This window comes from Sander lucioperca, chromosome 5 (assembly GCF_008315115.2).
Source record: "Sander lucioperca isolate FBNREF2018 chromosome 5, SLUC_FBN_1.2, whole genome shotgun sequence".
Classification (NCBI taxonomy): Eukaryota; Metazoa; Chordata; class Actinopteri; order Perciformes; family Percidae; genus Sander; species Sander lucioperca.
In genome coordinates, this window is record NC_050177.1 from 4917058 (window position 1) to 4941520 (window position 24463).

The window sequence follows — 24463 nt, forward strand, 5'->3', positions numbered from 1 at the left end:
TATTGCAATAGCACTAAGTGTTTAGAAATTATGACATTTTCGTATAATATAAGCCCTGCCCATAGCATATGAGCCAACTCTGAGGGCCAGCTATAGCTAAACTGTATGGAATATGAAAAATCCCCAAAAAATAACTGTCCTGCTTGGTCAAGAGATCTAATGTACCAAATTTGGTGATGGTTGCTCATAATCTGTAGGAGGATGGATTGAGACGCAAATGAGCGTGGCTTATATGTATGGTGCTAAAACAGTATCATAAGTATTTGTAACTCGTGAAACACAATGCACAAATAAATGCAGAGTGATTTTTATGTGTATATCTATGTCGTATCTGTGCCTATATATGGAAAGATTCAACTGGATTAAAAAGAAAGAAGCATTTTGTTTCTGAGACACGGTTAAAAAGTTACAGGCCAAAACGTGAAGTTCATTGTTTTAGTGCTACCATCTAGCCAAATTGCACCACATTTGACACGGTACTCCCTTGGATCCCCTGCAATCATAGACTGTATATAAAGATGTATGTCTATGCCTGCAATACACCCGCCAAGTGTGAAGTAGATCAGATGAACAGTTCTCGAGATATATGAAGGACAGACATCTGTGTGACAGGCTATAGGTGTATAGCCTGCTACATTTCCTCAAGAATTTGTAAAGCTAACAATATCATTAAAATCCACACTGTGTATTGTGAATAATATATATTTTGAATAACTGTCTAAGTAGTAAAACAATACAGACGCTAACGGGGCAAAAAAAAAGAAGCGTTTTAAGTTCAGAAAAATGTAATATTTTCTGGAATCTTTGTGTCCCCTTCATAAATTGCTCTTGAGAATGTTTATGTTTATTGTCCCCTCCAACTATTAGTTTTTATACAGCCATGTACATTACATACACGTCAGTGTTTACGGTGTCAGTGATCCTCAGCAGTTGCGCTTGAGCTTTACAAATGCTTGATAGCTGGTGGGGAGACTACGGCTACGACACCAGTAAATCATTAAAAGAGCTAAGCTACCAAATAGCTATTTATTTTAGATAACAGTGACGCTATTGAGATGTAGGTACAGTAAACCAGTATTGTCTATTTAGCGATGCTACTACCCAATAGCGCTATAATGCCGTCAGCACAGGTTGCTAACGTCTTACTTTTTTTGCCATAATGTGTCATAGTGGCAAATGCTGGTTCAGCCAGTGTGCATAAAATCAAACCGTTTTAAGCTTGTACACAGGACCGGCAAAACCGTAAATCAACCCAACTCTAGCGGCGATCAGTGATATAAAGTAGGGCTGTCAAGCGATTAAAACGTGTTTATTTAAAATGTGTCTGAATAGTACTATAATGGATTGGCCGTGTAAGCAGCCAGACACGAAAATTATTATATTATTAGAACAGGTTAACCTTAACCCTCTCACTGCTCCAGTCTGTAGTCCCCACATGTTTCAAGAAGAGCCCCAATTGTCCCTGTCACCAAGAATACCAAAGCCCAATGCCTGAATGACAAACATCTGTAGTGTGTGTGTTAAATATAGGGCTGCACGATATGAGGAAAATATGCGATGACATTGAATATTGCGATAACGATATTACTAGCGATACATAAACGGTGTACTTAAAGTGTACTTAGTTATGCCCTTATGCTGCTTTCAGTATTCTGCTAAAATACAACGAATTGCTTGTTGAATTTAAAACAAATGAAAGGAAATCATCACCAACATTCCTTTATTGAACAAATTGAAGATTGAATTGAGTATAAAAAGCACCACTAAAAAAAGAATGACAGTTACATTTTAAAGTGCCGTTTTCTACTGATATTTTCTTTCAACTAACACAAAACATATCTGAGTGTCTTTCGCGATATGGTTATTGAGCCGGTTGATATCGAGATGACGATTAAAAAAACAATATATTGTGCCGCCCTAGTTAAATACAAAGAATAAAAATATGACATCCGTACATTGTTGTCACATTATGCCACGTTGTGAATTGAATTCAAAGTAAATTTCTGCTGCACTCGAAACTCTTGTGGGCGGGATTAAGACGCAAGGAGAGTAGTCTCGCATTGCCAGACCTTCCTCCACAGTCCCGCGAAGGAGGGTCTGGCTAATCCACACAGCAATGCAGGATGGGAGAAAAACATGCTCTCATTTATTGGCGGTTCTTAAACCAATCACAATCGTCTTGGGCGGTGCTAAGCGCTGAGCGGAGCCACGGTGGCAAAATAGCCTCGGGATGGAATGAGTGCCTCCAATCAGTGACGATGAATCATTGTCCAATACAAACCTACCTTCTCTGGTTTGAGTCTCACCAAATGTCCTTGTGTTTTTGTTTATTTGGCTGTTGTGTTTTATTCTTTTGCAGGTTTTTTTTTTTATAAAGTTTTTCAACTAAACAGAATACAAACATCCAATTTCTAGTGGTCTGCACTACGGTGACAGCAAAACTGTTCCAGATAATCCTGGAGACTAAGGTGAGAGTCAAAATTGAATGCCAGGTTGTTTAAAGTGCTCATATTATGCTCATTTTCAGGTTCATAATTGTATTTAGAGGTTGTACCAGAATAGGTTTATGTGGTTTAATTTTCAGAAAACACCATATATTGGTTGTACTGCACATTGCTGCAGCTCCTCTTTTCACCCTGTGTGTTGAGCTCTCTGTTTTAGCTACAGAGTGAGCATCTCACTTCTGTACCATCTTTGCTGGGAGTCGCACATGCACAGTAAGTACTGCTAGCTAGTCAGTTGCAGAGTATGAGGGAGTGCCATGCTAGCAGCTAGGCGAGCATTATAACGTGTTACAAAGTGACGCACGTTCGTCACGGAAGTAAAAGCTGTACTGCATTAGAGCTGTTTGGAGCAGTTTGTAAACAGTGTTTTCTCTGGAAGATGGTAAGTCCCTTTGGGGTGGACTTTGGGCTTTTTCACTTTGTAAACCTATAACGTGCACAAAAAGATATATAACACAATAAAGGAAAGAGGAAAAGCCAAAAAGCATAATGACCCTCATTTATCAACCTAACGTAGAAACCAGCGCAGAAATGAGCGCAGAAATCATCTTACGACAGGCTTCACGTGTGATTCATGAAACGTTCGTATCACACCAATCAGAGCGTTAGAATGGTTGTTCATTGATAAATGCAGCGGCTGGAAACGTTCGTAATTTAAATATCACGCCCCAATATATTCTTGGTTTTGAGGCCTCGCCCCTCCAATTTACGACATGGTGAGATGTAATCCGGCTAAGAAGCAGCACTTTTCAGAGGTGGAGATTGAAACCCTGATATCTCAGATTCAATTGCACTTACGTGTGTACTATTTGGCAGCCTGAAAACTGTTATTAAAGGCTGTAGAAAGAATGCGGAATGGAAAGAGATCACTGATGCAGTCAACAGTGTTGCCGTGGTAAATCGGACTCCAGCTGAAGTTTATTTAATTTATACATCCTTGACATATGTATGCTACAGTCCTAATAGTAATATACAGACTTATATTGCAATATCTTAGGCCTACACCTACCTATATTTAAATAAACACATTAGCGGAGTTTATGCAGTGTCTTTTATTTTACTCGTGTTTTTTTCATGAGTCAGAGCCAGGTAACAGCTGTTGGGCTAGAAAAACAAGCCGAAATATGTCAATGACAGAAATAAATCGTTCACTTATGGCCATCAACACTTTAAAAGAGAAACGAACACCTGAAGAATAAATAAAAATGTTGTGCATCGTCATGTTTCCTGTATTGAATATCATTGCCAAACATAACACTATACCTTTTAAAAGCGAGGAATCATATCCTGTCTCATTCATATAGCCCCAGTTGGGGCTGTGCTGGACACTGCTCTCTGGGCATCGGGTCATCTGGCTCCATCTCTACATTTATGGCACCCTGTTTTCCTGCTCAATGTTGTGCAGAACCCCACAGGCTAAACAATGTTGCAGACTTAGGGTCCCCCCCACTGATGCAAGACAGAGCCATCTGCCCTTAATCAATCCAATGGAGCGCTCCACCGTGGCCCGTGCGCGTACGTGTGCACTGTTGTACCGGCGCATAGAGGTCCTCTAAAAGAGCCAGATCTGCCATTGCTGATAAGTGATCAACTGATGACTTCTCCTTCTCCTGTTAAACTGATTATATGCTGCACCGCAAGTCCACACTGACTCAAAAACATGCGTTCAAGAGTTCAGACCAGATGTGAGATTTTATCACAGCCTACGCTCATGTTCAAATTGATAAATGCCTTGCTTTGCGTAGGAATCGGGGTACGCCCATCCTACACCTATTTAAGGTCGTACGCATGTTTCATAAATGAGGCCCAATATGAGCACTTAAAGATGAAGCACATCCCTGCCTAATGGTTGATGGGTAATTTGTAGCCCTTGCCAGCAGAGGGAGGCAGTGATCTGTTGTGTTGACTAGTTGTCCAAATAGTTTCTCACAATTGAAAGGTTCTATTAGAATGTGGTCACCTCAGGAAAACTTGCTCAGTTGTGTACATAGATACATTCAGATATTCTTATGTTGGCTTTAATTGATTTTAATCAAAAATAATCATAGTTATAAGCCTTCACAAACCTATGTCCAGTTGGGCCCCACACTGAAGGTCAGAACCTTAGTGAGACAAGGGTTACAGTTGACACTGGAATTTTCAATTCTTACAAGTTCTATTATAATGAACATTTCTTGGAAACTTACCATTCAGACACTCATTTAATTTATGGAGGCTTTGTGAATGTGGACACCAATGTCAGCTCAAGCTTGTTAGTTCTATACCACAGGTAGTGTTTTCAGTTTCCTGTTGATTAAAGCAAAACATTAGTTGCAGGCACCGATTACCTCTTCTTAACCTGCTGCTGCCAACATATCTGATGAAAAATCAAGTAGTCCTGGTTTAATTCAAGCGTTGAGTCTCACATTGTCAAATGCATGAGCCTATTGGCATTCATAACCACATTTCAAAAAGCAATGTTGTCCAGCGTTAATTAACTACTAGTCTCGCTTTTGCCAGACCATCCACACGTTGCGGAGCGGAGGAGGGTCTGGCTAGTCCACACAGAATCCCGGATGGGAGAAAAACTTGCTCTGGTTTATTGGAATTTCTTTAAACCAAACACAATCGTCATGGGCGACGCTAAGCTCCGCACGGAGCCGCTGTAAAATAGTCGTGCGAGAGAAAACTCAGATTGAACAGATAGAGTCTAGCTAGCTGTCTGGATTTAACCTGCAGAGATTTGAGGAGCAGTCAACCATAGTCCTCATGAATCCACTAGAGTTTAAAATTCCAACACAAAGAAAGCGGAAGGAAACAGACATACATGCATCCGGTGGAATTTCCTGCGGCACTGGAGCAATCCTGGAAGTGGAACGTCAAGGATATAGACTAATGCACTACATACTCAAAACATGGCACGAATACAATATTGTGAGATGCAGAATTTGTGTACGCCATTAGGGACCACTGTCATGAACAAAGCTGTCCATATGTGGCACCAACAAAAAACAGTTGTGAATAGTTGATTGTAATTGTATAGCTCTTAGTTTTATAATTTTATTCTACTTTTTTCTCACTTTATTGAAGTTCAAACAGGCATCTGTAGAACATGACTGCCACAAATATTGTTACAAGCAAATAGCTTAAATAAAATAATTAATTTTTATTATTAATATATCTCAGGACTTTTTTTAGAAGACATATACCAGAGCGTGCAGCCATGTTTGGTCTATGATGAAGGTGATTAGGCTCATTCGAGATGAGCCACGCCTCGCCTGTAAAGTGGACTGGAGCAGTCGGCAGCAGCAGAAAAAAGCCGGTGTCAAGTCAGACAGTTTCCGACCTTTTTAACTAGTCTATATCCACGACGTTCCACTTCCGGGATTGCTCCTGTGCCGCAGGAAATTCCGCCGGATGCATGTCTTTTCGCCGATGTCTGTTTCCTTCCGCTTTCTTTGTGATGGAATTTTAAACTCCAGACGATTTCTGAGGACTTATGGTTAACTGCTCCTCAGATCTCTGCAGGGTAAATCCAGACAGCTAGCTAGACTAGCTGTTGAATCTGCGTTTTCTGTTGCACGACTAAAACAACTTTTGAACGTACACGTTCCATCAAAACAAGTTCCTTCCTGAGGCTATTTTGCAAAGGGCAGTGTGTGGAGCTTAGCGCCGCCCAAGAGTATTGTGATTGGTTTAAAGAAATGGCAATAAACCAGAGCACGTTTTTCTCCCATCCCGGAATGCTATGTGGACTAGCCAGACCCTCCTCCACAGCGCTGTGGAGGAAGGTCTGGCAAAGCGAGACTATTTTAAGCAACCTTCAATCTGTACAGGAAGTCACAGAAACTTACATCTTGTAAGGTCCGATTCAGATTTATTAAAATGTTATCAGGCCCATATATCAGCTTGTACACAGTCTCCAATTGTTTGGATTAAAGTAGCCTGTTAAAATGCTATACAGGCGATCTGTTGTCGATGTTAAAAGTTCCAGTGAAATGGAAGTTGGAGCTTCTTTAGCTTCTGTAATGTGACGTATGTGAAATGGAATATTTGAGCGGTAAATCAAATACTTTGCATTTGATTGGACCGCTAAGGAGTGGGCGGGCTTAGAGTTTAGCTCAGTACTGAGGACTGTTGACAATGGCTCCACACATACTTCCCTCACCTGTTGTTGCTGTTAGATCAGGAGGACGAAAGATGAAATGGAAACTTTGCAGATTTTCAATTGGCTCTGTCACTGCAGTGCCGGCAGTACATGCAGAGTAACCATTCTCACCCGGCCGCCGTCATCCAGCAGGCTCTGTTCATCTGCATGTAGTGTGTGAACATGCCCGTGCACAGCGTGCGATTTGCCAGGGGGATGCGTGGGATTTCCCCCTTCATGTTGTGTCGAGCCTTCTTAGTGTTTTAAAAATAGAGATTTTGATGCGATCATAGCAGTGCCCTTAGCCCTCCCACTCAAAAGGCCATTTGACCGACAACGAGAATACGGTAAATCTTAAAAGTGGCGTTTACGTCCTAATTATGCTTTTAAACGAAAGATAAAGTTTGACTCGGGTACATTCACAAAAAGACCCTAGGTTGCATTTTGGCGAGAGTTACGCTTTAAATCTGTCCGTCATAACTGTGATATAGAGACAGAGCGCATTGCATCATACTCTGAAAGCCACGCCCACTGGAGGGGAAAACAACTATCTGCTCTCTGTTGACTTGTATTGCGTGAAGGTGCCTCCTCGTCAATTTCGTCTGCTAGCAAACAATTGATGATGATGAATTGAATGATGAATGAACAAATGATTACTGTGGCCCTCACTCCGGTAATCATGAAGTGCTTCGAGAGACTGGTTCTTTAACACATCAAGGACTATCTCCCCCCAGACCTCGACCCCTATCAGTTTACATATCGCGCGAACAGATCCACAGAGGATGCCATCGCTGTAGCTCTCTGCTCTGCGCTGGAGCAACAGCAGAGCTACGTCCGGATGCTCTTTGTGGATTACAGCTCAGCTTTCAATACAATTATTCCAGACATTCTCATCACCAAACTGGTCACTCTCGGCCTCCCCCCTCTCACATGTGCCTGGATAAAGGACTTTCTCACCAACCGGCCCCAGACGGTGAGACTCGGTCCCTGTACTGTCTCTACACCCACGACTGCAGTCCGGCCCATGGCAACAACCTCATCGTCAAGTTTGCTGACGACACCACGTGGTTGGACTCATCTCAAAGGGAGACGAGGCAGCCTACTGAAAAAAATTTGGAGTGACATTTACTTAAAAAAAGCTAGGCAAGTCTTTCCACACAGAAAGTACTTGTAATCTTTACTCAGGCTATTTCTAAGTAATATTTACTTACTAGAACCACTTATCTTTTATGAAAAATACACAAGTAAATTGCACTGGCAATAATCACCTATAGATTGTAACTTTCACTCAGATTACCATTGCATCTAATTACAAAACCCAAGTAAACGTTGCTGATGTTTCTTTGTGTTTCTTACTCATCTTTTCTTTGTTATATTCTATGTAATTATTAAGTAATATTTATTATGAATGTATTAGTTAATATTAATTGAATTAAGTAAATATTTTTACTATCCTATTAAATAATAATCCAATACTTTCCAAAAACAAATATTTGGGGATGTTTGAAAGACACTTTTATTTCACATTTGAAATGGCATAGATATATTTAAAATATCTACATAACATTATAACCACAAACACATATTAGATATGTTATAGAACTTCTTGCTAGCAAATTTCAAAACAGTGCATATATACATATATAGAGAGTACATACATCAAGGGCGTTCAGAGACCGTTATAAAGCTCAAAACTAAAGCAGTGTAGAATTAAATACGGAATGACAAAGCACCAACTGACTTTAGGACTGATATTCCAGCATACAAACAAATTATTATTATTATTATTATTATTATTATTATTATTTATTATTATCATTATTATTATTATTACATGTCATTTAGCTGACGCTTTTATCCAAAGCAACTTACAATTAAGTGCTTTCAACTGTGAAGGTTCAAACTCCAGACCACAAGTAGTAAGTGCAAATACAGTAGCTTTAAATAGGCAAAGCTACAAAGAGACATATGAAAGTGCAAGTTCAAGATTTTTTTTTTTTTTTTTATCCGAGGTGTAGTCGGAAGAGATGCGTTTTTAGCCTTCGGCGGAAGATGTGTAGGCTTTCGGCCATCCTGATATCGATGGGGAGCTCGTTCCACCATTTGGGAGCCAGGACAGTGAACAGTCGGGATTTTGTTGAGTGATTAGTTCTCCCTCGCTGTGAGGGAGCAGCCAGCAGTTTGGCTGATGCAGAACGAAGTGGGCGGGTTGGGGTATATGGTTTGACCATGTTCTGGATGTAAGCGGGTGCTGATCCGTTCGTGGCCCTGTACGTAAGTACTAGTGTCTTGAAGCGGATGCGGGCCGCAATTGGTAGCCAGTGAAGAGAGCGGAGGAGAGGTGTAGTGTGAGAGAACTTAGGGTGGTTGAAGACAAGTCGAGCCGCTGCATTCTGAATGAGCTGCAGGGGTTGGATGGCACATGCAGGCAGGCCAATCAGGAGGGAGTTGCAGTAGTCTAGACGTGAGATGACTAGAGCCTGAACCAGGACCTGAGCCGCCTTCTGCGTTAGAAGGGGACGTATCCTTCTGATGTTATGCAGCATGTATCTACACGATCGGGTGGTTGCAGCAATGTTAGCAGTGAAGGAGAGTTGGTCGTCAAGTGTTACACCCAGGTTTCTAGCAGTCTTGGTGGGGACTACTATAGAGTTGTCAATTGTTATAGTCAGGTCTTGGGTAGGAGAGCCCTTCCCTGGAAGGAAAAGGAGCTCAGTCTTGTCGAGGTTGAGTTTCAGATGGTGTGTGGACATCCAAGAAGAGATGTCAGTCAGACAGGCCGAGATACGTGATGCTACCTGAGTTTCAGACTCAGGAAAGGAGAGAATTAGTTGGGTGTCATCTGCGTAGCTGTGATAAGAAAAGCCGTGCGACTGAATGACAGACCCAAGAGAGTTGGTGTACAGAGAGAAGAGGAGGGGACCCAGGACTGATCCCTGAGGAACCCCAGTTTTAAGTGGGCAAGGTTCTGAGCTAGACCCTCTCCAGGTTACCCGGTAGGTTCGGTCTGCCAGGTAAGATGTGAGTAATGAGAGCGCAGAGCCTGAGACACCCAGATTTCGGAGTGTCGAAATGAGGATCTGGTGGTTCACTGTGTCAAAGGCAGCAGAAAGATCCAGAAGGATGATAATGGAAGAGAGAGAGGTTGTTCTAGCGATGTGAAGCTGCTCAGTGACAGCAAGGAGGGCAGTTTCTGTTGAGTGGCCAGCCTTGAAGCCAGACTGGTGGGGATCAAGAAGGTTGTTCTGAGCTGTGTTCAAATACAGTGTTACAGTTGACTTTTCCCTTCCAATTCTGAAAAAAAACATGTTATTCAAAAACTCAGCATGCACTGTCCCCTTTCTTCTAATCATCTTTCAGAACAGTAAAGAATACATACATCAACTCTGTCCTTTAATAGTTGCAATCACTACCTTTGCGGACATTCTCAGGACAGAAAGAACTTATGTAAAACTGAGCAACACTTGAAATCACTGTCAGAAAACTGACACAAAATGTAAATAAATTGTTTGTGCTGGACAAAAGCACAAATAACACTGGCGCTTTAAGTTTCTTGTGGAGAGACTGGACATTTGCTGACATTCTCAGGATGATCATGACAAAAAGAGCTTATATAAAACTGACCAACACTTGAAATCATTGTCAGAATCACTGACAAAATGTAAAGAGATTGTTTGTGCTGGACAAAAGCACAAATAACACTGGAACACTCATGCTAAAAGTTTCTTGTGGAGAGACTGGACCTTTGCTGACATTTTAAGGATGTCAAGCTCAAGAAACAGCTTCTGAAATACTAACGTATATTTCAGTTTCAGTGGGTAACTTAAGTTGACAGCATAGATGACAACGATGAGCAGGAGACAAGCGTTTGTCACACTTCCGCAGTCCTCCAGAACTTCTGTCCCCTCAATGATGACTGACATGTACACGGGATCTTGGTTTTCCTGTGCCACATTGGGATGGATGACGGTGATCTTCATCATGTGATTACTGCAGTCCTCTTTCACTGCTTCTTGGCTGACGTCCTGTGAAAACAAATAAGCCACAATTAAAAATAACTAAGAATAGATTCCAAGTAAAAGAAAAGGTTAAGAGAAAAAAAATGTGAAAATAAAAACAGAGTCAAATCAAACAATATTCATATGGCACTTTTCATACGTAAAGTTACACAACGTGCTTTACAGAGGCTGACCCTGAGACAAATAAAGTCACTTTTGGGGGCCATCCAGACTGAGAGGGGTCAATGCCCACGACCACAGTGAGTGCCGCCACAGTGACCACCCTGGCCCGGACAGATAGGAGGCTCCACACAGAGGTGCAGAGCCCTCCAGCCACCCAGGCTGGAGCTGTCCATGGGACGGCACCCGTGTTGGTAGACCAGAACTACTCCCAGTGTGGAAGATCTCCATGGGGGAAACACTGGAGCTGAAAACTGAGGGATTAAATCAGTAAAATAGGTTATAAAGATATAAATTAAAAAAAAGATAGAAATACTCTTTTTCTCATAAAATAAAGTTAAAAAGTGATTGTTAAATAGTCAGATAAAAACAAAGACAAAAGGCAAGTTAAAGTTTAAGATAGATGAGATAAAGCATAGGTGTGATTGGCAAAGGACAAAAAAAGCAGGAAAATATATGGCGCATCCATGATGCTGCGACAGCACCCCCTATACAACCTATCCTGTTAGGAGGCTATATACTGTTTGCTTTTCTTTGACATGTGTTTGTTCAACTTTGTGGTCAGTTAGATGGCTTAGAGTTACTGAATGCATCTACCAGACTGTTAACCTGCATACTCAGCACACATTCTTTATGAGATGTGTAATAGTACCGTTGATGGGTGCCAGCAAAGTTATTTAGCTAGTTAGCTAGCTAGCAGGAAAATACACTATTTGCTAGCGCCACAGCCGCCGCTGCTTTCAGTGTGGAGAAACTGACTTAAGTAGGTGAGCCAACAGGAACGTACAAAGTTTGATTCGCTTAAAACTTACCTTCATGGTTCCATATTCACGTTCTTCCCCGTCTCAGTCAACAAAGTCCGCCAAACTAGTTGAAATGTTGACCATGGACATATAGTACGTATCTGACGAAAGACCGCTCAAATGTGGGGAGAGGCTTTGATGTCATGCTCCGAATGCAGAGAAGGTTGCCAGATTCACTGATGTCACTCAATTACATTTTACTTGGAAATATCAACTAATTAAGCCAATGAACTGGTTTAGTGAATATTACTTGGATCGAAGGATTCAATTTACATACAAAACTGAGGACACATAATTACAAACAATCACCAAGTAATGCACTACATGAAAAACTGCTATTTTAGAGTGAAAGCACTGAATTTGTATTTCTTTGTAGAATTTATTTTTTTTCAGTGTACAGAGAGGAGGTCCTGAACTTGGCAGCCTGGTGTTCAGAGAACAACCTGGCTCTGAACACCAAGAAAACCAAGGAGATCATTGTCGACTTCAGGAAAAACAGCACCAACCTAGCCCCCCTATACATCAACGGCGAGTGTGTGGAGAGGGTCCACACCTTCCGATTTCTCAGCGTCCTTATCTCCGCTGACATCTCCTGGACAGACAACATCACAGCGGTCATCAAGAAGGCTCAACAGCGGCTACACTTCCTGAGGGTCCTGTAGGTATGTGGAGACACGGACCCTACGCCGTAGCCTGACGTGCACCTCTCGAAAAATGTAACTACACGTTGCGGCGACGCACATTGCTCGGCCGTGGCTTGGTAGCATTGCATTTCCCCCGACTCATTTCCTGGTTCTCCTTCTCCATAAACTACATGAAATCAAGGAGAGGGTTAACTTTTCCTGCTACAGATTTCCCACCGTGGTCAGAAAGAACAGAGGAGACACTTTGTTTCTCTCACTATGAGTCGGTACGCGCTCCGAAGCTAATCACCGTCACTCTCTCACTCGCTCTACCACACTCCCCACACACACACACGCCGGCCCTGCTATTCTCTTAAAGACATCAACGCACACACCAACACACAAGTATAAACTTTAGGCCACTTACGTAGGCTACGGAGAAAGTTCTGCGTAGAGCCTCTGCACAACCATAAATCAAGCTTAAAGCAACGCCAAATATTATTTTGTACCTTACAATAATGTTTCCAAAATCGTTTCAGTGGTTCATCAACTCGTACCAGGGTGAACAGCACTTCTGCATTCGCTTTGCGGCCCTCTATCGCACTATGCAAGTAGCTTTTAGGCATTTTTCTGTTGTCTGCTAGCAGACCAAATTGACGAGGAGGCACCTTCACGCAATACAAGTCAATGGAGAGCGGAGAGTTGTTTTCTCCTTCAGTGGGGGTGGGACTAAATGCTTTGTCTCTATAAATAAGACTTTGACAGCCATAGGTTACATTATTAACACGTGTTAAAAATAAGGTGCTCAGAATCAGCCAAAACTAAAATAGAAATCTGTCCCTCTATACTCTCAAATCTGCTTTGATAGATTTCATGTCCTTGTATGATATTGTTTTACTTACAGAAAATTGTCAAGTAAAATGTCTTTAAAAATTCCAAAATATTATAAATTCTTCTTCTTCTTAAAAACTTTGTGCAAATCAATAGCCTCACACAGTCAAATGGACCCAAACATTCACTCACCTACACAGGGAGACAAGCAAATGATTTAGCAAATAAGAAATATTGTCAAAGTATCCATTGTTTTTCTGAACAACAACTTTTATTGAAGATGCTTGTGAAGTAGCTTAATCAGTACTTACAATGAATCAAAAATAGGTTAATATTATCATTGTCATCCAACGAGCTGGGATACATACTGTATGTATGAACAACAGTAATGGTCTGAATTTAGACGCAATCTCCAAACAGGCGATGGCAACAGCTTACCTTGGTGCACGTTTTCCTTTTGCTTCAAAAAAGTTCAACACATAGGATGTTGCTAAAAGTTTTTGAATTAAAGGTGTTACACAAATCTGACGATGGTAAACCAAATCAAAATGTCTGTGTCTTTAATTCTGCATGTTGGATATAAATGAAATAAAAATTGTCATTCTAAAATATAAATAAAAAACTTGTACGATGCCTGGGATTCTTTGTGGTTCATCACTCTGGTAAAAATGCCTAATTTGCTGTCTTTCTGAGGGTGAGATGGGAAAATTGATAACAATTGCATGCTGAAGTCAGTGTGTGGTTAGCCTTACTTAGCATAATTACGGGAAGCAGATGCTAGAATGTAGTTACCGGCATACTGCGCAGGTGTTAACACACAAAGCGACAATGTAGTGAATAAATATGAGACCAAACGTAGCAGTGATCTACTTTAGAATTCATTATACATGAAGACATGACTCACCTTATAAGTAACAAGAACGCCAGTTCCGTTCAGTAAGAGTTCTCAAGTTTTATCAAATGTTTGGAGTGAGATCACATCTGGGGGTGGGATTTAGGGGGTTCTGGGGGAAGCCAATTTTTTTGGCCATAAAAGCCCAAATTTGGTGGCCTCTGACACATTTTAATGCCCCTATTCCATCATTCCTATATATATCATATAAACTGATCTTAATTATTGTATATTTTTATGAGTCTGCCTCCCTGATTGTAAATGTTGTGAATTATTGCAAAGGAGAATTAGGCTTATTGTGCATTAGCCCACAAAACTCATAGCTATTTATATTTCAAAACACGCCTATTCCTGACTGACCAGAACGTTTGTAATAAGAATCATAAGACCTTATTTATTGCACCCCTTGCTCCCCTACTTCCCACGTCTAATTCTCTCAAAGGTTTTGCTAGCAGTTCAATTTTACTATTTTTTATAACTTACCAGCAATATAAATTATAACAATTGGTAAATCTGATAAATTACAAACAAATTCATCCAAATAAAATTTTTATCAAAGATATAAAGAAATTTGGCCCCAAACGAGTCCACTGAACAGCATAAAACTATTACACTTGTTGACTGCCTGTTCATATCTGTCACACCTTGATGGGCACCTGAGTTCTCCTGTCTGCACACAGAGCAGTAGTAGTAGCTGCTGGTGCCATGAATGACTACTCACGTTTAAAAGTACACCAGTGGCTGCTCCATTTAATGCTTTCTTCTGGTGATGGCCAAATGAAGCTTTGTGAAGCATTTTCTTTATTTTCTGAGCCTACTAGATGGTGCTCTCAGTTTGAAGAAAAACACTCAAGGAATGGCAGCTCAGTGTACTATGGATCCATAGTGTTCAACCCTTTGTTTAACAAAAGCGCCATCTGGTGGGCCCAGAAAATAAAGAAAATGCTTCACAAAGCTTCATTAGGCCATCACTTCTGTCTGCCTTGTGTACTGACTTCACTAGGCGTGAGGGCAGCGTGGTGGTGCGTGAATGCACAGCGGAGATCCGCACAGTATTCTGTTAGTTTTTTTACGTTGAAATACGAGAGCAGAGGATATTAACCCTTGTGTTGTCTTCCTGTCAACCATGCAACTTTTTGTTTTTCTGGTTCAAAATTTAAACTTTTTCTTCAACGTTTTGATCATCTTTTTTAAAGCTTTTGTTGCTTTTCCCTCCGATGTTTTTGTCACTTTTTGCGATGTTTTTGTCAATTTTTTTCTGCGCCTTTGACGTTTTTGTGGGTTTTTCCCCCCACGTTTTTTAAGCCTTTGCGGACATGTTTGTCACTTTTTTCAATGTTCTTGTTTTTTTAATGCTATAAAATTGAATAAAACATCCAGATTTAAAGAAAGTAGTGGGCTGATCATTTATTTTACGTGTGAAGAGCATTGTGTGGAACAATCCGCGTTATTTTTCTGAAAATTTGGTTGAAAGAAATCCACTTTTCTGATAAACCCATTTTTTTTTAAAAATGGGTCAAATTTGACCCGAGGACAACCCGAGGGTTAATGATTGTGTGAATTGTGTGAATCGCGCAGCGGCGGTGCGCACATATTGCAAACTGTAACGGCAGCTGAGTGTCCGAAGTTTCTTTAAAAAGCCCAATAATGATTGGAATGGCGTTCATAAATGATGTGAAAAAAGGGAGGGATTGATGCAGGCGCGTCAATTATCGCTTTCACTGGGTTTATAGAAGGTGTGGCGTGTGAGCGTGTGAACTGGTTCAAATACATGTCTCATGGTGAATGCGTGAGACTTGAGAGCCCAAAACTATGTTCGGTAACTATAATCTAGCATTTTTTTAGTCCAGCTCCGTACTTAACACGCAGACGATAATGATATCAATTTTCTCATCTCACTCTCAGAAAGATAGATATTCCTTCAAGGCCCTTTTTATTTAAGGCACATTCTGATTTTTTTTTTTTTTTTTTATCTCAGAAGGTTGCATCAATTCAAAGAGCAAATTATTTGGGCATACTCTGTTAAAAGCAAATGCTGTTGTTTCAATTGTAAGATTTTACTCTTAATAGACATCCCATAAATCCAAGGAATGGTCTTTAAATGGTGGCAGGAGACATATAGCGTATAATGTACATAACACAATGTAACATCTGTGGTTATATGCATTTAATAGCACAAGCTTCGCATTGATTCCCTGCTTTCTGAGATGGCACTTTGCACTGGAAGTCCTCAGGATGCAAGCACAGGATTAAAAACTGTACAAACTGCTGCTGCTGGACGGTTGCTGTTGAAGAGCTAGAAAAATAATCCGGTAGCCCAGCCTTTCCAGGGGTAGTGTGGTGTCCTCTGTTGGATAAATAAAGGGAGGCTCATATTCAGTGTACAGAGAACAGGGTGAAGGGAGTCACCAAAGGTGTGAGTCTGACAGACGTTGGAAAGGCCAGCAGGCTTCTTATCTGTCCATACTGAAACACATACACTGGTGTCTTCAGATCGAAACCTCATATTCTCTTGTTTCCTGTGAAGAGAATGAGGACATGAGGTCACAGAGACAGCTGCATACACAACAGGGGCTGTCAAACATTTCCCCTAACTACAGCATGAAACACCAATGTCATATCATAGATCATTGAAAGGAGAAATGTGTGATCATACGTTAACAATCGCTGACTCTTATTTAATTAAAGAAAACATTTAACATTTATTTAGGATGTGCTATACATTGCTGCAGTATTTTCCAGCATACAAACAGCAACACAACTTCAAGCGGCTGAGCGTAGAATTTGTTATCTCTGTTTCATTCTCATTGGCAGCACTAGTTGTGATAAGCGGTAATTGAAGGTGTGTTTTTTGGATCACACTTTCACTTGTTTTTGTAGTTTTGTAGTTTCATTGTCAGTAGTCATTGCTCTTCACACTTCACACAAAAATGAGTTGCGTTAGCTTCGCCTAACCTCTCTGGCGGACAAAGCGCTGCTGAACAATGGTAAAAACCTCACTAACACTGTGTGTCTCGGGATTTTTCCACACATAGACACCCAGTTAGTAATACTAAAAAACTAGTGCTGCACGATAATGGACAAAACTGACATTGCGATATATTTTTTTTCCTGCGATATATATTGCGATATGAAAAAACACTGTAATTTATACAAGATGACATAAATAGCTCTATTTGGAAATAATTTTGGTGATTTTGTAGGGGAGTGCATCTACATAGAAAATAAAAATTAAAAAGTAACTTTTCTTATGTGAACCATTCTTTGTTGAACTTTAATGCTAACACCAAAGCAAGTAAGCTCTGTGACTACTCTTCTGAAGTGATTTTGGAGAGGGAAATGAGGTAGTTAAATACACTGGTTGACTCACATGACACCATTGTATTCATATAATACTATCAATCCAGGCTAAAGTCAATATTAATAATGCATGCATGTTGCTTCCTCTAAATTTCAGGTTGTGGTTGACTAGCGGGGCCTTGTTTTGTTTGATAAATTGATCATCATCGATTGTGATTGGTGATCTGGAATCTGCCCCTTATGACCTCATAAGGGGCAAGGTTACCTCCCCTTTCTCTGCTTTGCCCGCCCAGAGAATTTGGGAGACGTCGTGATATCATTGCATTAATCAGGTGATTTATTTTGTCTTTGCAGCGAACATAAAACATTGACTACTGTAGGTTCACTACCCATGGAAAAGCATGTGCATCACTGTGTCTGCGGCAGCTGCTGCTTACGGTACTTCTCTACACACGGGAGCACCTCATTGCTATAACAAACCCCCTCGGACTAACGTTACGTAGTCTACACCCTTGACGTTCCACTTCCGGGATTGCTCGGGTGCTACAGGAAATTCCGCCGGATGCATGATGTCCGTTTTCCTTCCTCTGTCTCTGTGTTGGCGTTCTAAACTCGGGTGGATTTATGAGGACTATGGTTAACTGCTCCTCAGATCTCTGCAGGGTAAATCCAGACAGTTAGCTAGACTATCTGTCCAATCTGAGATTTCTGTTGCACGACTGAAACAACTTTTTAACGTACACATGTTCCACCAAAACAAGTTCCTTCCTGAGGCTATTTTGCAGTGGCTCCATGCAGAGCATCATCCCGGAATGCTGTGTGGACTAGCCAGACCTTCCTCCGCAGCGCTGTGGAGGAAGGTCTGGCAAAGCGAGACTAAACGTTACATCACAAACACACGCTGCCCACATGGCCACCTGTCCTAAAAGAGAAGGGTCGGCCGGTAACAATCATGTAAAAGGAGAACGGTGAAAGTTTACTTTTCTATCAAGCAGCAAAAAAGTTGTAGCATTAACATTGCACGTCTTGCGATGTGACTATCGCACATCGCGATGTAGACGATGAAACTAAATATCGTGCAGCCCTACTGCAAACGCAACGCATAGGCTCAGTTCCCACTGTGTTACCTCATCTGGATTTTAACAGATTTAAAAAAAAATTACAATCTTCATGTTATTAATTTAATCTTTAACTGGGGGAACAGATCTGGTTCGTTTTGTTCACCCCGCGACTAGCGAACTGCTCCATGAACAACTCTTGTGGTAAACTACAGTGTGTGTGTTTATGGTAATGAGGGAACATGTTACCCATGGCAACAGTGTGGCTGACTCATGTTTTTGGACAAAAATTGAGTTCTATGGCACAGAGGTAGAAGATCAGGATTCGATACACACACACACACACACACACACACACACACACACACACAATACTTGTCAGGAGATACATTCATTGTTGGTTTGGGACTGCATATCCAATTTGTTGACGATGCGACAAGCATAAGATAAGAATTTCACCAGACTTATCCTTTACATCAATGACACTTTAACTTGTGTGTTGTTTCTTTGTGTCTCAGGATTCAGGACTAACTCACCTCATTGTTCTTCAAGATTGCCAGCATGGAAGAAGAAGAAAAATAACTCAACACAAAGAAAGAATGTCATCAGCTGGACTGACGCTGTACCTTATTAATTTATGATAATTAATGATTATATGCAGTATAGCAGTGGTGTAGTCGACGTGATACGCCGTATACCCACTAGAAAAGGTCAAGGATTTCCGTATATATTACATACATATAGGACAACATTACGTAAAAACGATTGTTTTGTGACAGAACGTTCACATTTCGTTAATAAATTCACCCTGTCTGTGTTGCGAGTCACTTAGGAACAACAACACAGTGGCTTGGCAGTCATTCTCTGCGCAAATATGAAATGAACTCATGTAAATCACTAAAGAACAAAAAGCAAATTTAAACTACACTCTTTCAGTGTTTTCGTAAGCCTGCCCCTGAAGCTATACTGCCGCTTCAAGTAGTGATGGTCAAATGAAGCTTTGCGAACCACTGTCCTTATCTGAGCTCACTAGATGGCGCTCTCTGTTCAACAAAGGGTTGAAAACACACTGAATTGCCATTCCTTTAACCTTTTTCTTTGAACAGAGAGCGCCATCTAGTGAGCTCAGAAAATAAAGACAGTGGTTCGCAAAGCTTCATTTGACCATTACTAGCTTTAAGGGACACTGCAGCAGACGTTAACGTTACAGAAACTCGGATGCTATACTGTATGTGGTAACGTTACAAAAAACGTATGGGGTGTCGCTCTGGGACGGGGAGTATGGAGCTGGGAGGGGAAAATCACAATATACTCACTACAAAAAACTAGACTACACCACTGCAGTATAGTATATATAATCCAAGGGGCTTTACTATTTTATGCATATTTTATGTATATATATATATATATATATATATATATATATATATATATATATATATATATATATATACTTTATATATGTTTTGACCTAGTATTGGTTGTTAAAACATAAAATAAAAAAATAGATTCCTAGTTCTTAAAGGAGACCTATTATGCTTGTCCTTATTTTCTGTCACATATATAATGATACAGTGTTGAATGTTCATATTAAACACGGGCAAAGCTTCAAATAATGAGGTAAAGGTATCCCTGTAAAAGAAATCCCTGTGAGCCCAACCTCAGATTTCACACTGTTCTGAACAGTTAACTGACGTCAACTCATACCAGATTTCTTTATATGGTCATCTGGTCCAGGCACGCTACTGCAGTGTTTACATTACATACACGGCTACATGTAGCTACATGCTAACATCAGGGAAACCTGTAATCTTGGTTGCAGATGTTGCTATTTTCTTCACATCACACAAACACATATGGCAACCATTTTACAGTCTGACATATGTTGACTCACCGTTGTCTCATAAACTGAGTTGTCAAACGTACATTCTCCAGTGATGTTTTCATATGGTAGGTTGGACGACAGGGAGAGATGTGGTGGCTTCCTCTGAACCCTGAGCACAGACAGAGAATACATTCATGACAAAGAAGGAAATATGTACAAAGTCATCATCCTGGAATAATGGCAGCAACATGCATGTAGTAATTACACTTCTTCAAACATGAGGACAAATATCTTTTACATTTTTAACTCATTTTGCTGGTTGGTTGCTGGTTGGGTCTTTGGACTTCTATTTTTCATCATAGTGTGCTGAAATCCTTCATCCTAATCCTGTGATAGCTATTCTTAAAATACAGTTGACTAAATATAGTTGCATTTGCCTCTCTTTGAGTTCATGTTTGATCAGATGGAAGCTGTCCAAGCCCTCTCTTTTGTCCAAGGGATCAGAAAATAATGCTACTAAAGATCACATCCACCATGCAGGAGACTCAAGAGACCTTCAGTAAATCGTGGGGTCTAATTATTGAATATCTTTTCTCTGCAGGGGCTGTGTTGTTACAGTGCTTAAATTGTGTACTTTTCTCAACCTTTGACATACTGCACCTGCTTTGATGAGTCAGTTTGTGTTTCAAATAAGGAGAACAGTAGACCACCTGTGATGGAGGTGTTGTGGAGGTGGATGGTAAAATGAAGGATCATTGACACTTAAAGCTTTAGTGCGAAACTTTTTGATATTAATGAACCTCCGTTACATTCAAGCCATTGCCAAATGAGTTGCTACAAAGCTAATTAAGACTATCAGCTCTACACAACTCTCTCTGTATCTCTATGTTCAGAAGAGCTCAAGTGAAGATAATTACCTCTTCTGAAGAGTCCATCATGTTTTTTTAATGCTTTGTGTCCTTCTTGGCTACTAGTAACTGTGTGGAGGAGGGGTGGGGGCTGTGCAAGATCACGGAAGGCTTGTATTATGTGGACGCGCCGACAGCGTTGTTGTCATTACTTAGAATTCTTAATGGGGCAGAAACTATGCACTATAGCTTTAAGTAGCAAAACTTGAAGACATGTATCAAAACCTGTGTGTGTGTTTGGTAGCATATGAGAAGAAACAGCAGAACCGGGCCATGTGGCTACAATGTCTCTGGAATGTCAAGAGCCTTGACGTTGCATTCATTGAATTGTTTTGGTCATATATTCCACAACAAGCTATTGTAGCCTTGTTGTTTAATTGTTACCCATTACTGTGAGTGTTGTATCTGTACTTTATCTGCGAATTGCCCTTTTATGTGTTACTCTTTGTGCCTTTGAATTACCCCTCTGAGACAAATAACTTTTGTATTATTAGCATTCATTTGAAGTCATGCTTCTGTGCACTTGTCCAATATTCACTCCCCTTTTAGCTCTGGTTTGGTCTCCACTAACTCCTGAGAAGAATATCTGGCTCTTTGTCATCTAAATGCTCCACTGTGTTAATCAGCTAATTGCTAATGTTGTCAGTTGCTGGTGCTTTGTTACATTGGATAAAATGAGAGTGCAATGCTAGCATTTATGGCATGCCTCTTTCTTAGCAATATTTACATTTATATTCATCTCATATTTATTTTATTGCCAATACATATAATTATTGTTTTTCTTCTATTTTTGTCTATCATGCTAACTTGTTCCTAATTATTTGACAGTTGTTTGTGTCTTTATTGTTAAAATTGACAATTGATAAAATCAAGATCTATTGTGTAATAGCAGTGACAAAGAGAAGCTGAGGCCACATTTATTTATATAAAATGTCAACAATTCTTTACATTTTCACTGATCACTTGAACCTACTTTGAGAAGTAGAGGTAGATCCCCATAACGAGGACAAGGAGGAGGATGATGGGGATGAAGACAGCAAATGCTACTTGGGCCCCCTCCATTCTTAGGTATGCAGTAGACACTTTTAAAGAAATAAAGGGGACATTTAAATACATTATTTTCATACAGGTAAAATGTATTGTTTTAAACAAACTCTTCTACTGTATATATCATGTTTTATAACTTGTACTTATTAGAAACCAATTAGCTAGCTTTAAATGTGCAAAATAAAGTAAGGTTAATATTGCTAGCACAAATATCTTTCATGCGAATGAAGACTCAAGGCGTGCAAGTAAAATTAACTTCTTGGTATAACTTACCATCTAATCGGTGCTGATCTGATGCCGCTGGGTGAGCTGAGGAGAATACAGTAGCAATGTTAAACATGGGGGAAAGGGCTAAATGAATTACAAAACATAAAAAGAAAGTTAGTAGTTATTGGCTCATTTGTTGTATTTATTCTGTCCTTTTATCCACAGATGAAAATCCAACAAACTTCATCCCCTTGAATTGTTGAATGACATGTTGAACCAAACTATGACATGTGTCATGTGTAACTTTAACCGAAAGGTTTCTTCAGTAAACTGAATGAGCACAGTGGGACATTTTGAGCACAGGGACATGTTTTTTTAAGCACACAAATTATATTTTGTCGTAAAATTAGTGTCATATTTTATCAAACCATTGATTTATGCATTTGCTACTATCCACATAATAATAACTTTATTTGTATAGTCCCTTTCATGCATGAAATGCAGCTCAAAGTGTTTTACAGTATGGCATTAAAAACAACACAAGAGAGAAAAGACACTCACAAGACAAATAAGTTAATAGGAATAGAATAAAAGACATAATAAAATAAAAAGGCAGAGATATAAAAGTAGTACAAATACAAACACTAAAGGCTTTGTATGTGAGTAAAAGTACCTTAAATCAAGTCTTAAAGAAATTGGGAGCCAGTGCAGAGTTCTGAACCAGCTGCAGTTTTCCTAACAGCTTATTTTGGTAGGCCAGTGAAGAGTGAATTACAATAGTCCAACCTGCTAGTAATGAAAAAATAAATCAATTTTTCAGCACTCTGCTTTATTAAGAATGGCCCGACTTTGGTAATATTTCTCAGGTGGAAGAAAGCAGTCACTTTGCTTATATTGGCCTCAACGCTTAAATCTGCTCAAATAGAAATGTGCTATTCATGATTGCAATTTCTCGACAAAATATAATTTAAGGGCTTGCAAAAAAATGCCACGGCGAACAGTACAATGACCTTTCTATCCATTTAATTTCCATTACTAAAACTCCACCAGCAACCTGACAGGTATCTCCTCCAGTCTGGATATTTTGCGAAACACCACTCTTTTGTTATTTCAGCCTCTAGACTGGAACAACCTTCTTTAAAATGTCAGGACAGCAAAATTCAGTCTTAGGCCTTTCAATGCGACTAATGGGTTTTTCCTGCTTTTTTGAAACATGCTTTGTTTAGCTTGTTTCTTGTTTTGTTAAATTATCTTTCAAATTGTCAAATAGTTCTAGTGGAGTCACTAAATAAGGGGTCACATGACTTGCCTGCACTAGAATGTAAAGTCATGTGTATAATGGAATTTTTGAGACTGTGTTTGAACACTGAGTGCAAAAGATAGTTCCAGAAAAATATTTTGACTAATGCCACTTATGAACTGAACAGATAATGTTTTGTTTATTATTTTAAGCTTTTCAGGTTTGATTCATGCTATTTTAGTTTCAGCTTTCCAGCACACATTGAGGTACAATATTCATAGTAGTACTCATGTAAAAATACTGCTGCAGTTAATACTGGCAGCTCTGAGAGTACGGCATATATAAAAAAATAAAATAAAATAAATGGGCTGCTGTAAAAAGTTGACATCAAGAAGTGCACTGCTGTGCATCAACAGTCTGAGTGCAACTGACAGGGCGAGGGGACAGCTGAGGACAAAGACACTGCCGACTCTCACCAAGATGAAATGCTCATTCTGAACGCATTCAGCCAAGACCAAAGCAGGCAACGGCCCTAGAACCCTAGAAACCCAGGGCCCCCTAGCAGGTTAATCTGGCCATGCATTTAACAGTTCACACCCGTAATCTTCTAGAATTTAAAACGTGTGTTAGAGTTGACAACAGACTAGACATGTTTTTAATTCTCATTTCTAATAAGACTGTGCTGCATAATGAAATTAATAAATGAATCAGTTGAACCATATGAGAATACAGCTAATACAAATGAACCAATTAAATGTAAAATATTACAATAAATTCAGTATTACAAAATGTTACATTTTTGTTAATTTTAACTACAGTTAGAACTTTCATTCAGGTTTTATTTCAAAAGTTTTTTTAATGGGCAATGTTTAAAGTGTATTCTAATTTCTATTAACACAAAGCAAGGAAACGAAGCAAAGA

At 39.9% G+C, this 24463-nt stretch overlaps 1 protein-coding gene and 1 pseudogene across 1 annotated transcript in view; both read right to left on the reverse strand.

Annotated features, from left to right (window-relative positions):
• Window positions 1-24463, reverse strand: part of LOC118495060 — a 1111612-nt pseudogene that overhangs the window by 816778 nt on the left and 270371 nt on the right.
• Window positions 15302-24463, reverse strand: part of LOC116059056 (seizure protein 6 homolog) — a 97665-nt gene continuing 88503 nt past the window's right edge. Inside the window, exons 11-15 of the mRNA XM_031312049.2 lie at window positions 22369-22404; window positions 22022-22130; window positions 20210-20309; window positions 18852-18860; window positions 15302-16476 (exon numbers count right to left, since the gene is read on the reverse strand). Of these exons, the coding sequence (XP_031167909.1) occupies window positions 16447-16476; window positions 18852-18860; window positions 20210-20309; window positions 22022-22130; window positions 22369-22404 (284 nt within the window). The 3' untranslated portion in view covers window positions 15302-16446. The remainder of the gene's footprint in view (window positions 16477-18851; window positions 18861-20209; window positions 20310-22021; window positions 22131-22368; window positions 22405-24463) is intronic.